Source organism: Coregonus clupeaformis, unplaced genomic scaffold (assembly GCF_020615455.1).
Source record: "Coregonus clupeaformis isolate EN_2021a unplaced genomic scaffold, ASM2061545v1 scaf0207, whole genome shotgun sequence".
Taxonomy (NCBI): domain Eukaryota; kingdom Metazoa; phylum Chordata; class Actinopteri; order Salmoniformes; family Salmonidae; genus Coregonus; species Coregonus clupeaformis.
Window position 1 is genome coordinate 72,318 of NW_025533662.1, and position 16,485 is coordinate 88,802.

A 16,485-nucleotide genomic window follows, 5' to 3' on the forward strand; every position below is an offset into this window, starting at 1 on the left:
GCAGTTGAACTGAGACTATGTTTTAGGACGCTCTGGTAACCTAAATTTTTTAAGGTATTGTATTCTAATTGGCAGTTTTGTTTTGCTGTGTTTATATTTTAACGTGTCTGTGTTTTTATGTATTATAACGTGTAATGGATGATGGGAAGTTATAGTGAGACTTATGAGACCGAACACCAATCTGTGGAATTGAGTGAATTTGACCTAGGGTTTCAGGAACCGGGGGACTGGGGAGACTGATATTGAAGTTGTGCATGATTCTAGAACAAGCGTGAGATAACTAAAGCGTGGTGTGTGCTGTGTGTAGAGATTACTGCATTGGTATATGTGACTGGAATTCTGATTCTTATGTTAATAATTGCATTACAAATTATATAAATTAGCCTCTTTATATGCGAGGGTGTCATACATGAGATAAGTCTGTATTTGATACCGATAATACATCCAAGATAGAGAAAGCAAGATGGCAGGACCAAACATAACCATACCCAAATTCAATGAATACTTAGAACAACGAATGACCAGGAGAGTAATGCCAGGTCCACCAAGGGAGGGAGGTCATATGCCCGCCCTTGATGTACAACAGATAGAAATGACTGATTATGTGTAGAAATTGACAGAATTTTCTGCAGCACTCTCTTCTCAGGCGCAGAAGGCCCAAAAGGGGGAGCTGTCGGGAAGTACGCTGCCGCTGAAGGTAAACGTGGGAGACTGGGTGAGGGTTAAAGTCCACAAGAGAAAGTGGCTGGAACCCAGGTGGACTGGACCGTACGAAGTGAAGGGAGGTTACTTCACACTCAGTCCAGGTCAGAGGTAAATCAGGCGCACCCTGGCACCATCTAACACACTGTACTCCAGCCCCCACTCCTTCCAGACCATTGTCTGAAGTAAGAGCTGATTTGAGCAGCGAGAACCAATCCTGACAACACAATGAAGAAACCCTAATTGGAACAACAATCTCACTCAGGGTGAAGAAGAACTTTTTCCCCTGGGAGAGATTGGGAGTGTCTGAATGTTTGTATGTATGTTTTCTGATAGGAATTGGACTCCTGCTGGGCACTCCTTATGAGGGGTTGTTGTGTGAAGCTATTTTGAATTACTTTAAATTTACTTGTAATATAGAAGAGGTGGCTAAGGGATTTTTAACAGTACCAACCATGGGGGAAATCCTCACAAGAGGTCCCAGAATTTACTGGGGACGAGAAATGCTTGATGTAATTAAAATGGAATCCAGAGATAGAAGAAATCTCCATTATATAACGAGGTGGAGGGAGAGGTATGGTTTTGAGGGACGTCTGGACGCAGATAAACTCGAATCCATGCTTAAACAGATACATAAGGTGTGTAAAGGAGAAATAAGCAGTGAGAGAGAGAGAGAGTAGGAGGGGGCCAGTACCCACTGATAGCCTTACCTAATCTATTGGCGGGGAATGATAGGGGCCCCAGCAACCTTAGATGTATACAGTAATAATAATAATATGCCATTTAGCAGACAGGCCATGAACACAGAGGACGTGGCCAGAGCGGTAGAAAGAATGACCCACCCCAAGACAGGAATAGTAAGGTTTGGGCTGCCGTTAGAGGGCAGTGGGTTTCAGGGGGATGCCCATAGGACACTTTTGCCATGGGCCGATTACGGAGAGTATGTTGGGAAAATAACTGAATTGTGTAATAGCCTCAGAGAGACATGCAATCCATCATGAGAGAAAGTCAGACAGGAGAGAGGAGAGAGAGAGAGAAGTCCATCCCCCAGCTTTGAGTGTGAGAAAGAGGAAGATAAGGCGTGACTAGTCCTTGAGGGAGAAATAGTAGACTCTAGTGGGGGGAAGACTAAGGAACCCTTTGATCCAAATTGTGAGGTGTTTGAATTGGCTACTATTGACTTAGCACTTCAACAGGAACAGAGAAACCTAATTTGGCATTGACAGTAATGGGTATGAAAATTAATTGGATGATGGGGTTTTGTGTTGAATTAGAGACAGTGAGACTATTAGTCAATACCTAGGAGAGAAGAGAGGTTACGGTAGCAAAGACAGACAAGAAGGAAATAGTAATAGTGGAGACAGGAGTGAGTGGAAGTGTTACAATTGTGACAAAACGGGACATTTTGCTAGAGAATGTGAGGAACCGTGTAGTTACTGCAAGGAAAGGGCACCAGTTAAGAAACTGTAGGCAGAAGGGGAAGAGAGAAATCAGGAGTCCTCATGACCTGGCTGTTTGGTTGTTGTTTTTTAATTGGGGTTTTCAAATAGAAAACAACACACCTAGTATGATGTTTATAAAGCCTTGTTGTTTCAATTTTGGAGGGTTTTCAGCAGGTCAAGGGTTATAGGTCTTAAAGGTGCACACAGTGAATTTTATGGATTTTTTAGGTTTTGGCTGAGTTTGGGGTATATATGATTTCTTATGAGAATGAATGTCATGAGGACTTAATGAACACTTGGGATAACTAACATTTATGAAATATTTAGAATAATGGTAATTGTTTAGTATACTATGGGATTAAACAGTTCGTTAAATGATTTCAATGGCCTCTGAACTCTGTTTTAACATTCTGGTGTTAATTAATCATCCACACTAGTACATTCTAAAGGCATGAGAGGAAGACTTTAAGATAGTTTATTTTACTAAGTTGAGGGTAATTTATAGTACTGTGAAAATTGTGAAGAAGATTATAATTTGGTAATAATATATTTGATTTGAACCATAAATAACAGAAGAGAGAGTGGAGGAATGGCAATTGGATAATGAAATACCAATATTAACTAAAGTGATTGTTTAGGTAGGTGGTAATATTGACACATGGCCAAATCATGTGTCAAAGAGGGGGATGGTTGGATTAAATATTAAATATATACGAAGGAGAGGACAAAATATTTAAAAAAAAACAAAAAACATGTATGATAGTTTATTAACCACAGCTGTATGTCAGAGGTTTTGTGCCCCACAGGTGAACTAAAGGAGAAGGTGACCCACTCTATCTAACCAGGAGACTGAATCAGGCCTGGCGGGGAAGGGCCCTACCAAGTACTGCCTTTGCCAGCAGAATAGCTGAGAGATCCATCTGGGTCCATGTCACACACTGTAAAAAGGCAAAACCAGCTACACCTGACGAACAAACACAGAGTTAGGAGAAAGATCCGATTACCACTAGGGCTCGGGGGTTGGCTCCTTAACGAAGATTCCCTTACCCTGTCTGATCATCCCTGTGTGAGTTCGATAGAAGGTAAAGCAATGGGTTGGCCTCTGGCATCTGACATGTTCTCAGGGCAAGGGGTGGGGATTCACAGGTCTCCCGACGGTAGGTAGCTGTCTGATTGTGGGGGCCATATTCCTAGCACACACGGACCCTCCTGTTTCAGCCAGAAGTGGTAGTTAACCTAACACAAGTTGAAAAGGCATAGGAGACAGCTAGACGTAGGGAAAGGGGAAATTCTAGAGTAAACCTCTCTGAGGGAGGTAGTGAGACCGGGGCTGTGATAAAGATAGTGCAAAACTATAGACCTGGAGGAAGTAGTACAGGTGGAAACGGGGTATAGAAATCTTAACCTGTGGTTGGAATGGATTCAGTATATGGCAAAAACGATGTCTAAAGAGGACTGTTTTGCCTGTGGGACAGCCAAACCAGGGTTAACAACTACTCGTTCCCCTTGACAGGCTTTAACTCTCTGTCAGGTTTTTCCTCCATGCAAGCCACCTGGGAATGTGGTGAAAGAGTCTTATGGTAACTTGCACTATCTGTTTCCCCCGATAACAAAGTCATCCCGACCTGGGTTGCCTCAGTTTGAAGTCACAGGGGATTCTAAATTGTTTTTCTAGGACTAGTAAGGATAGGATACAGGGTAGGGCATCTTAGCTCCTGCTCCCACACAGAAAATGTCACACCTAAAGAGACCATGATTAATCTCTCCTCTTTGTTGCAGCCAGAGGATTATAGGAGCCAAAAAACCAGACCCGTGCTGACATCTGATGGATGTGTGGTGATAACTGATTGTGAACTCACCTACATAAGCAAACAATCAAACGTGTCAGAGACTGGTGAGTTGTCACATAGAAAGTAGGACCTCCTCCCGGGATCCTTTGATGAAAGGATATATATTGATGGGATCCACAATCAGATCGCAGCTGGGTTTGAATCAAGTATTTTCTGGTGGTCAAACAATTAATAAAAATGTAAATTGGATAAATTATATTTAATATAACCAGCAAAAGATTTATTAACCACACTCGTGATGCAATAAAGGGATTAGCTGAGCAGACAGCGGCAACTAGCTTAATGACATGGCAGAATAGAATAGCTTTAGATATGCTTTTGGCTGAGCGGGACGGGGTTTGTGTTCTGTTTGGATATATGTGTTGTACTTTCATCTCCAACAATATAGCACCAGACGGGCCCGTGACCAAAGCGCTTGAGTGACCATCACCACGCTGGCGAACGAACTGGTTGAGAACTCTGGTATTGATAGCTCCATAGACGGTTGGTTTGATAACATATTTGGTAAATGGAAAACTATTGTTGTGACTATTCTGGGTGAAGTTATGGCCTCTATGGGTATACTTGTTCTTTGTGGATGTTGCCTTATTTCCTGGCTGAGTGACTGCTTTGGTGAGTACTCTTCTATGGTGGTTACTGGATTTCTGACCCTAGTAATTGTGTTTTTGCTGTTAATGTGTTGTGCTGCTTGCATCGTCCCCTGTCTCAGGAGGTCAGTGGTAGGAGTGGTGCAGGCGTCGGGTATGATGCTGTTGTTACCGGCCCAGGATGATGCAGGTGACTCTGCTACTGACTCTGAGACCAAGCTGGATGATCCATGTTTTGCCTAGTAAAATACATACACGCATTTATTTTCAGTTCTTGCTCATTTATTACCTTATGTTTTTACTAACCACTGTGATTGTTTATTCTTCCTGATGTGAAGGTAAAGGATTCCTGGGTGGCTGGTAGCCAACTCAGTACATGTTAGGTGTAGGGGAGGAATAGAGGGTGAAAATTATTATTTTTATTAACATATTCCTCTCCGTCTAGCGTCGTTGGTTCTGTACTTCCTCTCCTGTATGGTTTCACCAACACCCCCCAAAGGCGCGGACTGCGACCGCGCCTCAACAAAACCCCAAACAGGGGAGGGCTGGGTGGGCATTCCTCCTCGGAGGCGGCTCCGGCTCCGGGCTTGACCACCACCCTTCCATAATCCCCCCGTAGCGCCCCTGGTCCGGTCTGACCCCGCTGACTGGATCAGGACTGGACATCGACGGAGCGGATTGCTTAAGCTCCGTTGTGGAGCAGCTAACCAGTACCTGATCAGGCACCGGACTGACGACGCGCACCCCTGGCTTGGCGCGTGAGGCAGGAACGGACCGGACCTGGCTGACGATGCGCACCTCTGGCTTGGTGCGTGGAGCAGCAACGGACCGGACCGGGCTGACGATACGCACCCCTGGCTTGGTGCGTGGAGTCGGAACGGGCCTCACCGGACTGATGACGCACACCACTGGCCTGGTGTGGAGAGCAGGAGCGGGCCGGACAGGGCTGACGAAACGCCCCACAGACTTGGTGCGGGGAGCAGGAATGGGCCGGACTGGGCTGGCGACGCGCACCACAGACTTGGTGCGGAGAGCAGGAACGGGCCGGACAGGGCTGACGAAACGCACCACAGACTTTGTGCGGAGAGCAGGAACAGGCCGGACAGGGCTGACGAAGCGCACCATAGGCTCGGTGTGGGGAGCAGGAACAGGCCGGGCCGGGCTGACGACACGCACCACAGGCTCGATGCGAGGAACAGGAACAGGCCGGACCGTACTGGGGACACACACCACTGGCCCTACGCAGGGATCAGGAACGGGCCGGACCGGACTGGTAACACACCCCAGTACCTCTCGCCGTGCCTCCACATTCTCCCTCTCCTCTGTGACCAGTGGCCCCCCTTAACCTGGCGGCCTCCTCTGCACACCCGCTGGACCGCCCTCCTTCGCGGCCTCCTGCTGCCCCCGTCGTCCACGTCGTGAGCCCCCCCTAAAAAATTTTCTGGGGTTCTCTCCTCCCCGTGGGCCAGGCCTCTATACTTCTCGCCCAACTCTCACTCCTCTGCTTCCAACTCCCGCTATTCAGCTCCTCAATGGGCTTGACCCAGTCGAGGCTCTTCCTCCATTGTTCCCACGTCCACTCTCTCTGCTCTTCCCTCGGCTTGACCCAGTCGAGGCTGCCACGAAGATCTGCTAGGGATCTCCCTGGCGATGGCTCCTCGACTCGCTGCTTGGTCCAGTTTTGGTGGGTTCTTCTGTCACGATCGTCTACCAAAGATGAGGACCAAGGCGCAGCGTTGCAGGCAAACATACTCATTTATTTAGTGAAACGCGATCAAAACAACAAAAGACGGTAACGTGACAGTAAACGGTCAAACACAACCAACACGAAACAAGAACCCACAAAACACAAAGGAAAACCGACAGTTTAAATATGGCTCCCAATCAGAGACAACCAGCAAACAGCTGACACTCGTTGCTTCTGATTGGGAGTCACTCAGGCCAACCTAGACATAGAACAACTAGACACTAAAACACAGCACAAAAACACACGGAATCTACACACCCTGACTCAACATATAAAGTCCCCAGAGCCAGAGTGTGACATACATGGAATATCAGCGTTGACCCTTTATGCACTAACTTTATTTGACTCATCACATATGGTAGCTTAGTGGGTAAGAGCGTTGTGCCAGTAACTTAAAGGTCGCTGGTTCTAATCCCCGAGCCGACTAGGTGAAAAATCTGTCGATGTGCCCTTGAGCAAGGCACTTAACCCTAATTGCTCCTGTAAGTCGCTCTGGATAAGAGCGTCTGCTAAATGACTAAAATGTAACTATGGTGCTGCTACTGTTTACCATCTGTCACTGTATTCCTAGTTATATATACACTACCGGTCAAAAGATTTAGAACACCTACTCATTCAAGGGTTTTTCTTTATTTTTACTATTTTCTACATTGTAGAATAATAGTGAAGACATCAAAACTATGAAATAACACATATGGAATCATGTAGTAACCAAAAAAGTGTTAAACAAATCAAAATATATTTTATATTTGAGATTCTTCAAATAGCCACCCTTTGACTTGATGACAGCTTTGCACACTCTTGGCATTCTCTCAACCAGCTTCATGAGGTAGTCACCTGGAACGCATTTCAATTAACAGGTGTGCCTTCTTAAAAGTTAATTTGTGGAATTTATTTCCTTCTTAACGCGTTTGAGCCAATCAGTTGTGTTGTGACAAGGTAGGGGGGTATGCAGAAGATAGCCCTATTTGGTAAAATACCAAGTCCATATTATGGCAAGAACAGCTCAAATAAGCAAAGAGAAACGACAGTCCATCATTACTTTAAGACATGAAGGTCAGTCAATACAGAACATTTCAAGAACTTTGAAAGTTTCTTCAAGTGCAGTTGCAAAACCCATCAAGCGTTATGATGAAACTGGCTCTCATGAGGACCTCCACAGGAATGGAAGACCCAGAGTTACCTCTGCTGCAGAGGATAAGTTCATTAGAGTTACCAGACTCAGAAAATGCAGCCCAAATAAATGCTTCGCGGAGTTCAAGTAACAGACACATCTCAACATCAACTGTTCAGAGGAGACTGAGTGAATTAGGCCTTCATGATCGAATTTCTGCAAAGAAACCACTACTAAAGGACACCAATAACAAGAAGAGACCTGCTTGGGCCAAGAAACACGAGCAAATTGGAGATTATTTTTTGCAAACAGCTGTGTCTTTGTGAGACGCAGTGTGGGTGAACGGATGATCTCCGCATGTGTATTTCCCACCGTAAAGCATGAAGGAGGAGGTGTTATCGTGTGGGGGTGCTTTGCTGTTGACACTGTCTGTGATTTATTTAGAATTCAAGGCACACTTAACCAGCATGGCTACCACAGCATTCTGCAGCGATATGCCATCCCATCTGGTTTGGGCTTAGTGGGACTATCATTTGTTTTTCAACAGGACAATGACCCAACACACCTCCAGGCTGTGTAAGGGCTATTTGACCAAGAAGCAGAGTGATGGAGTGCTGCATCAGATGACCTGGCCTCCACAATCCCCCGACCTCAACCAAATTGAGATGGTTTGGGATGAGTCGGACGGCAGAGTGAAGGAAAAGCAGCCAACAAGTGCTCAGCATACAGTGAGGGAAAAAAGTATTTGATCCCCTACTGATTTTGTACGTTTATTTGAACAGTGAGAGACAGAATAACAACAAAAAAATCCAGAAAAACGCATGTCAAAAATGTTATAAATTGATTTGCATTTTAATGAGGGAAATAAGTATTTGACCCCCTCTCAATCAGAAAGATTTCTGGCTCCCAGGTGTCTTTTATACAGATATCGAGCTGAGATTAGGAGAACACTCTTAAAGGGAGTGCTCCTAATCTCAGTTTGTTACCTGTATAAAAGACACCTGTCCACAGAAGCAATCAATCAGATTCCAAACTCTCCACCATGGCCAAGACCAAAGAGCTCTCCAAGGATGTCAGGGACAAGATTGTAGACCTACACAAGGCTGGAATGGGCTACAAGACCATCGCCAAGCAGCTTGGTGAGAAGGTGACAACAGTTGGTGCGATTATTCGCAAATGGAAGAAACACAAAAGAACTGTCAATCTCCCTCGGCCTGGGGCTCCATGCAAGATCTCACCTCGTGGATGATCATGAGAACGGTGAGGAATCAGCCCAGAACTACACGGGAGGATCTTGTCAATGATCTCAAGGCAGCTGGGACCATAGTCACCTAGAAAACAATTGGTAACACACTACGCCATGAAGGACTGAAATCCTGCAGCGCCCGCAAGGTCCCCCTGCTCAAGAAAGCACATATACAGGGCCGTCTGAAGTTTGCCAATGAACATCTGAATGATTCAGAGGAGAACTGGGTGAAAGTGTTGTGGTCAGATGAGACCAAAATCAAGCTATTTGGCATCAACTCAACTCGCCGTGTTTGGAGGAGGAGGAATACTGCCTATGACCCCAAGAACACCATCCCCACCGTCAAACATGGAGGTGGAAACATTATGCTTTGGGGGTGTTTTTCTGCTAAGGGGACAGGACAACTTCACCGCATCAAAGGGACGATGGACGGGGCCATGTACCGTCAAATTTTGGGTGAGAACCTCCTTCCCTCAGCCAGGGCATTGAAAATGGGTCGTGGATGGGTATTCCAGCATGACAATGACCCAAAACACACGGCCAAGGCAACAAAGGAGTGGCTCAAGAAGAAGCACATTAAGGTCCTGGAGTGGCCTAGCCAGTCCTTAATCCCATAGAAAATCTGTGTAGGGAGCTGAAGGTTCGAGTTGCCAAACGTCAGCCTCGAAACCTTAATGACTTGGAGAAGATCTGCAAAGAGGAGTGGAACAAAATCCCTCCTGAGATGTGTGCAAACCTGGTGGCCAACTACAAGAAACGTCTGACCTCTGTGATTGCCAACAAGGGTTTTGCCACCAAGTACTAAGTCGTGTTTTGCAGAGGGGTCAAATACTTATTTCCCTCATTAAAATGCAAATCAATTTATAACATTTTTGACATGCGTTTTTCTGGATTGTTTTGTTGTTATTCTGTCTCTCACTGTTCAAATAAACCTACCATTAAAATTATAGACTGATCATGTCTTTGTCAGTGGGCAAACATACAAAATCAGCAGGGGATCAAATACTTTTTTCCCTCACTGTATGTGGGAACTCCTTCAAGACTGTTGGAAAAGCCTTCCAGGTGAAGCTGATTGAGAGAATGCCAAGAGTGTGCAAAAGATGTCATCAAGGCAAAGGGTGGCTATTTGAAGAATCTCAAATATAAAACATATTTTGATTTGTTTAACACTTTTTTGGTTACTACCTGATTCCATATGTGTTATTTCATAGTTTTGATGTCTTCACTATTATTCTACAATGTAGAAAACAGTATAAATAAAGATAAACCCTGGAATGAGTCGGTGTTCAAAAACGTTTGACTGGTACTGTACATATCTACCTCAGTTACCTAGTACCCCTGCACTTCGACTGGTACCCCCCGTGTATATAGCCAAATTATTATTACTGATTGTGTATTTATTATTACTTTTATTATTACATGTTTTTACTTTTCTATGATTTCTCTATTTTCTTTCTCTCTGCATTGTTGGGAAGGGCCCGTAAGTAAGCATTTCACTGTTATGTTTCTGAAGCATGTGACAAAATAAAATGTCATTTCATTTCCACACTGCCTGTTGATAATATAACGCTCACGGTCCTTTTAGTGTCCATCTGGTGGCGGGATGAGGAAATGGCAAAAGGACGGCTATGGTCTGAGCCTGCTCATTTCAGAGGCATTTTGTAACTGTGATAAAGCTCATCTCATAAGAACACTTTATGGAAATACGCAGATTAACATCAAAACAAAGCGGACACATTTAATATTGTATTATTGTAGTCTTCTTCTTCATAGTGACCATGTATAAATAATTTACAACTATGTAAGTGTGAAACATCTGCATCGCTTTTCCATCTGAACCTGTGTGGAGTGTGGTCATCAATGAGTTCCTAGTTTTACTCAAATCTGTGCGTATCCTATACTGTATACCTTCCAGGCCTGTACTAACCTAGCAGACACTGACATAAAGCCTGTTCTAGTCTAGCAGACACTGACATAAAGCCTGTTCTAGTCTAGCAGACATAAAGCCTGTTCTAATCTAGCAGACACTGACATAAAGCCTGTTCTAATCTAGCAGACACTGACATAAAGCCTGTTCTAATCTAGCAGACACTGACATAAAGCCTGTTCTAGTCTAGCAGACACTGACATAAAGCCTGTTCTAATCTAGCAGACACTGACATAAAGCCTGTTCTAATCTAGCAGACACTGACATAAAGCCTGTTCTAGTCTAGCAGACACTGACATAAAGCCTGTTCTAATCTAGCAGACACTGACATAAAGCCTGTTCTAGTCTAGCAGACACTGACATAAAGCCTGTTCTAATCTAGCAGACACTGACATAAAGCCTGTTCTAGTCTAGCAGACACTAACATAAAGCCTGTTCTAGTCTAGCAGACACTGACATAAAGTCTGTTCTAATCTAGAAGACACTGACATAAAGCCTGTTCTAGTCTAGCAAACACTGACATAAAGCCTGTTCTAGTCTAGCAGACACTGACATAAAGCCTGTCTAGTCTAGCAGACATAAAGCCTGTTCTAGTCTAGCAGACACTGACATAAAGCCTGTCTAGTCTAGCAGACACTGACATAAAGCCTGTTCTAGTCTAGCAGACACTGACATAAAGCCTGTTCTAATCTAGCAGACACTGACATAAAGCCTGTTCTAATCTAGCAGACACTGACATAAAGCCTGTCTAGTCTAGCAGACATAAAGCCTGTTCTAATCTAGCAGACACTGACATAAAGCCTGTTCTAATCTAGCAGACACTGACATAAAGCCTGTTCTAGTCTAGCAGACACTGACATAAAGCCTGTTCTAATCTAGCAGACACTGACATAAAGCCTGTTCTAGTCTAGCAGACACTAACATAAAGCCTGTTCTAGTCTAGCAGACACTGACATAAAGTCTGTTCTAATCTAGAAGACACTGACATAAAGCCTGTTCTAGTCTAGCAAACACTGACATAAAGCCTGTTCTAGTCTAGCAGACACTGACATAAAGCCTGTATAGTCTAGCAGACATAAAGCCTGTTCTAGTCTAGCAGACACTGACATAAAGCCTGTCTAGTCTAGCAGACACTGACATAAAGCCTGTTCTAGTCTAGCAGACACTGACATAAAGCCTGTTCTAATCTAGCAGACACTGACATAAAGCCTGTTCTAATCTAGCAGACACTGACATAAAGCCTGTCTAGTCTAGCAGACATAAAGCCTGTTCTAATCTAGCAGACACTGACATAAAGCCTGTTCTAATCTAGCAGACACTGACATAAAGCCTGTTCTAATCTAGCAGACACTGACATAAAGCCTGTCTAGTCTAGCAGACATAAAGCCTGTTCTAATCTAGCAGACACTGACATAAAGCCTGTCTAGTCTAGCAGACATAAAGCCTGTTCTAATCTAGCAGACACTGACATAAACAGTCTTCTTTGAAGCTGCAGCCTTATCAAAACTTGATTTCTTATGAGCTGCTTGTTTGAAAGTCAATCATAGATCATCTTTGAGTCTAAAAACAACCACATACAGATACAGTTGAGTTGGTTTATGATGCGTTTATTGAGAACCCTGACACAACATGACTAGGTGTAGCAAAGATTGTTAACACCGCAGTGGGGAAAGCGTTGCCGTCATGTGTAGGCCTCCAACAGACAGTGTTGGAATATAGGGTGGCAAAGCATGTTTAACCCTTTAATATTCCTCTCCCTCCTCATCCTCTTCTCCCACGCTGTCAGTGCCCACCTCTTCATAATCCTTCTCCAGAGCTGCCATGTCTTCTCTGGCCTCAGAGAACTCTCCCTCCTCCATGCCCTCACCCACGTACCAGTGCACAAAGGCCCGCTTGGCGTACATCAGGTCAAACTTGTGGTCCAGACGGGCCCAGGCCTCAGCGATGGCCGTGGTGTTGCTCAGCATGCACACAGCCCTCTGGACTTTGGCCAGGTCTCCTCCAGGAACCGCCGTAGGGGGCTGGTAGTTGATACCCACCTTGAAGCCAGTGGGACACCAGTCCACAAACTGGATGGTGCGTTTGGTCTTGATGGCAGCAATGGCAGAGTTGACATCTTTGGGAACAACGTCACCACGGTACAGGAGACAGCAGGCCATGTATTTGCCGTGACGAGGGTCACACTTCACCATCTGATTGGCTGGCTCGAAGCAGGCGTTGGTGATGTCAGCGACTGACAGCTGCTCGTGATAGGCCTTCTCAGCAGAGATGACTGGGGCATAGGTGGCCAGAGGGAAGTGGATACGGGGGTAGGGCACCAAGTTGGTCTGGAACTCTGTCAGATCAACATTCAGGGCTCCATCGAAGCGCAGGGAGGCAGTGATGGAGGAGACGATCTGGCCAATGAGCCTGTTGAGGTTGGTGTATGAGGGACGCTCAATGTCGAGGTTCCTACGGCAGATGTCATAGATGGCCTCGTTGTCCACCATGAAGGCACAGTCAGAGTGCTCCAGGGTGGTGTGGGTGGTCAGGATGGAGTTGTAGGGCTCCACCACTGCTGTGGACACCTGGGGAGCTGGGTAAACAGCGAACTCAAGCTTAGACTTCTTTCCGTAGTCGACAGACAGACGTTCCATCAGCAGGGAAGTGAAACCAGAGCCAGTGCCTCCTCCGAAGCTGTGGAAGATGAGGAATCCCTGGAGCCCAGTGCACTGGTCAGCCTGAATGGAAAAATGGTACAATAACATTGTTAGATGTTATCTTATGTTATAGTAGTAAGACTAGAACGCAGAACCTGTTTGCATGTTCTACCTAGAACCATAAAGGGTTCTTTGCCATAAGAAGAACCATTTACGGTTCCAGGTAGAACCTTATTACCCTAGAAATAATCTTTTCAGAACACTTTCTGCCATAAAGAAGGTTTCGAACAAACTTCTTTGGATGAAGAAGGTTCCATGTACAACCCATCTAGAACCCTGTTCCTGTAGAATAACTCTAGTTAGAGCCCTATTTCAGAATGATGACTCACCAGTTTGCGTGTCCTGTCCAGAACCAGGTCAATGATCTCCTTGCCGATGGTGTAGTGACCGCGGGCGTAGTTGTTGGCAGCATCCTCCTTACCAGTGATCAGCTGCTCAGGGTGGAACAGCTGGCGATAGGTACCTGTCCTAACCTCATCTGAAAGACAAAGGTAGATTTAGAATATGAGAATATTCAGAATATGAGGAATATCTTGGGACAGAATATAAAATCATTCAAAGATTGTGAACGCTAATCCAATAGATTTCCTCCAGTATTTCAGAGGAGTCTCATCTCACCGATGACAGTGGGCTCCAGATCTACGAAGATGGCACGGGGGACATGCTTTCCGGCTCCGGTCTCACTGAAGAAGGTGTTGAAGGAGTCATCTCCACCTCCACAGGTCTTGTCGCTGGGCATCTGTCCGTCCGGCTGGATCCCATGCTCCAGGCAGTACAGCTCCCAACAGGCGTTACCCATCTGGACTCCGGCTTGGCCCACGTGCATAGAAATACACTCACGCTGAGAGAGAGAGAGAGAGAGAGAGAGAGAGAGAGAGAGAGAGAGAGAGAGAGAGAGAGAGAGAGAGAGAGAGAGAGAGAGAGAGAGAGAGAGAGAGAGAGAGAGAGAGAGAGAGAGAGAGAGAGAGAGAGAGAGAGAGAGAGAGAGAGAGAGAGAGAGAGAGAGAGACAGAGACAGAGACAGAGACAGAGAGAGATCAAAGACATGGAAACTTGTATCAAATAGTGCTATGCACATTTTTAGGTTTAAAGCTGAGGGACTTGAGAGGGCTCAAGTTTCAAGTTTTAATGTCACATTGCACAATTACAGTGAAATGCCTTTCTTGCAAGCTCGAACTCCAACAAGGCAGTAATCAATAACAATACCAAAATACTAAAAATAACAAGGTAGAACAAAAACACACAAGAAATTAAAATAAGAGATCAACTACAGGGAAATTTGAATCAAATAATGTCTATACACATTAAATACACAGTGAAGTTGATATACAATGGAGTGGAGTGAAGAAAATATGTGTTGAAAGCCGTTTCAGACAGTTTAAATTGTAATGTAATGTATTGTAATGTAATGCAGAATCAATCATCAATCTATTACTGTAAGATCCCTATGATAAGTGAAAGTCAAATCAGATTTTAAAAATACAGGAGGGATATTATCAACCATTTTAGCAAAATGACATCAAAGCAAAGTCATTGGCTACACTAGGCTATCCTGGTTGGATTAGGCTGAATAGTACGGCCACCATCTTGAGTATATGACACTAATACTGTACGTCATTTACGTCATTTTGCAAATTCTTTATCTGCCATTTGACGACAGATCATTATTTATGAGCCTGTATCTTTAAGAGAGGACCAGAGAGGAAAAGGTATTTTTGCTGTGGGCCACCCCCTCCTCCTCTACTCTCTCCTCTTTCTCTCCTCCCTGTGGGCCACCCCCTCCTCCTCTCCTCTCTCCTCTCCTCTCTCCTCCCTGTGGGCCACCCCCTCCTCCTCTCCTCTCTCTTCTTTCTCTCCTCCCTGTGGGCCACCCCTCCTCCTCTCCTCTCTCCTCTCCTCTCTCCTCCCTGTGGGCCACCCCTCCTCCTCTCCTCTCTCCTCTCCTCTCTCCTCCCTGTGGGCCACCCCTCCTCCTCTCCTCTCTCCTCTTTCTCTCCTCCCTGTGGGCCACCCCCTCCTCCTCTCTCCTCGCTGTGGGCCACCCCCTCCTCCTCTCTCCTCCCTGTGGGCCACCCCTCCTCCTCTCCTCTCCCTTTTTCTCTGTCTCCTCTCTCCTTTCTCCCCCCTGCAGTGTAACAGCGTGAGATATCTCTCACACAGACCCTAACAGAGAAAATGGCTACCCATCCCAGATTGCTCCTCCCTCCCTGTTCTCCTTTGTGCTCAATCATTCCATCCTCCTCTCAGAATGGCAGAAATCTCATAAAGACGTACATTATTTCACAGAAAATCTGAATGATCAGCGATTCATGTTTTTGCCCTGAAGATAAGAGGTTTTCTATCTACACAGTGGATAGTCTATCGCCAAGTAGAACAATTACTATGTACATAGACATTAGAACACTGAAATCTGACCCACATTTGATGCATGGCTATAAATGATTCTGTCACAAGAATATTTGTTTACCAAAATTATACAATATAAATATATAAACCAGTATGAAACCGTATATACATAACAACATAACATCGATAAAAGAAAAAGAGGAAATGCAGAGAATCACATGGTCTTTATGTAACAGAATAACCATCATCATCCACATGCTGTTCTTCCAAAAAGATGATCCCTCCTTCACTATCATCAGCCTTATCTAAGCCTGTCATTAAATATGAATACCATATGAAAGAGAGAAAGATCATTGTATTGTCTACATCAGCAGTCAGCACTCACCATTTTGTCTGGTTTTCTTTTCCTTCACAGGCTGACGTTGAGGATTCAGAAGAGAAGGCAGAACTGCAGCAGGGAGGAAGAGGTGGGGTTTTTATATGTCGGGGAAGCAGCCAACCCGGCAGGAAGCAGACAGCACAGTCTGGTTGGAGGGAGAGACTGTTGGTTTGAAAAGAACAGGGAAGCCCCCCCCCTTCCTTATAACAGAAAAAGGCTGACTCTTTACGAAGAATTATGGGTATAGAGAGCAGTAATAATGGCGTATTTTTTTAGCCACTAACTCCTCCATGGCTCGTTGGACAATAATAATATGCCATTTAGCAGACGCTTTTATCCAAAGCGACTTACAGTCATGTGCGCATACATTTTTACGTATGGGTGGTCCCGGGGATCGAATCCACTACCCTGGCGTTACAAGCGCCACGCTCTACCAATTGAGCTAC

General features: G+C 45.1%; 1 protein-coding gene across 1 annotated transcript; it reads right to left on the reverse strand.

Moving 5' to 3' along the window:
• Nucleotides 1-12,206: 12,206 nt before the first annotated feature.
• Nucleotides 12,207-16,142, reverse strand: LOC121554830 (tubulin alpha chain-like). The gene is made up of 4 exons (XM_045214167.1): nt 16,046-16,142; nt 13,933-14,155; nt 13,644-13,792; nt 12,207-13,335 (listed from the first exon to the last, which is right to left on the reverse strand). Exons 1-4 carry the CDS (start codon nt 16,046-16,048, stop codon nt 12,358-12,360), a joined length of 1,353 nt encoding a protein of 450 aa, XP_045070102.1. The 5' UTR covers nt 16,049-16,142; the 3' UTR covers nt 12,207-12,357.
• Nucleotides 16,143-16,485: the final 343 nt, after the last annotated feature.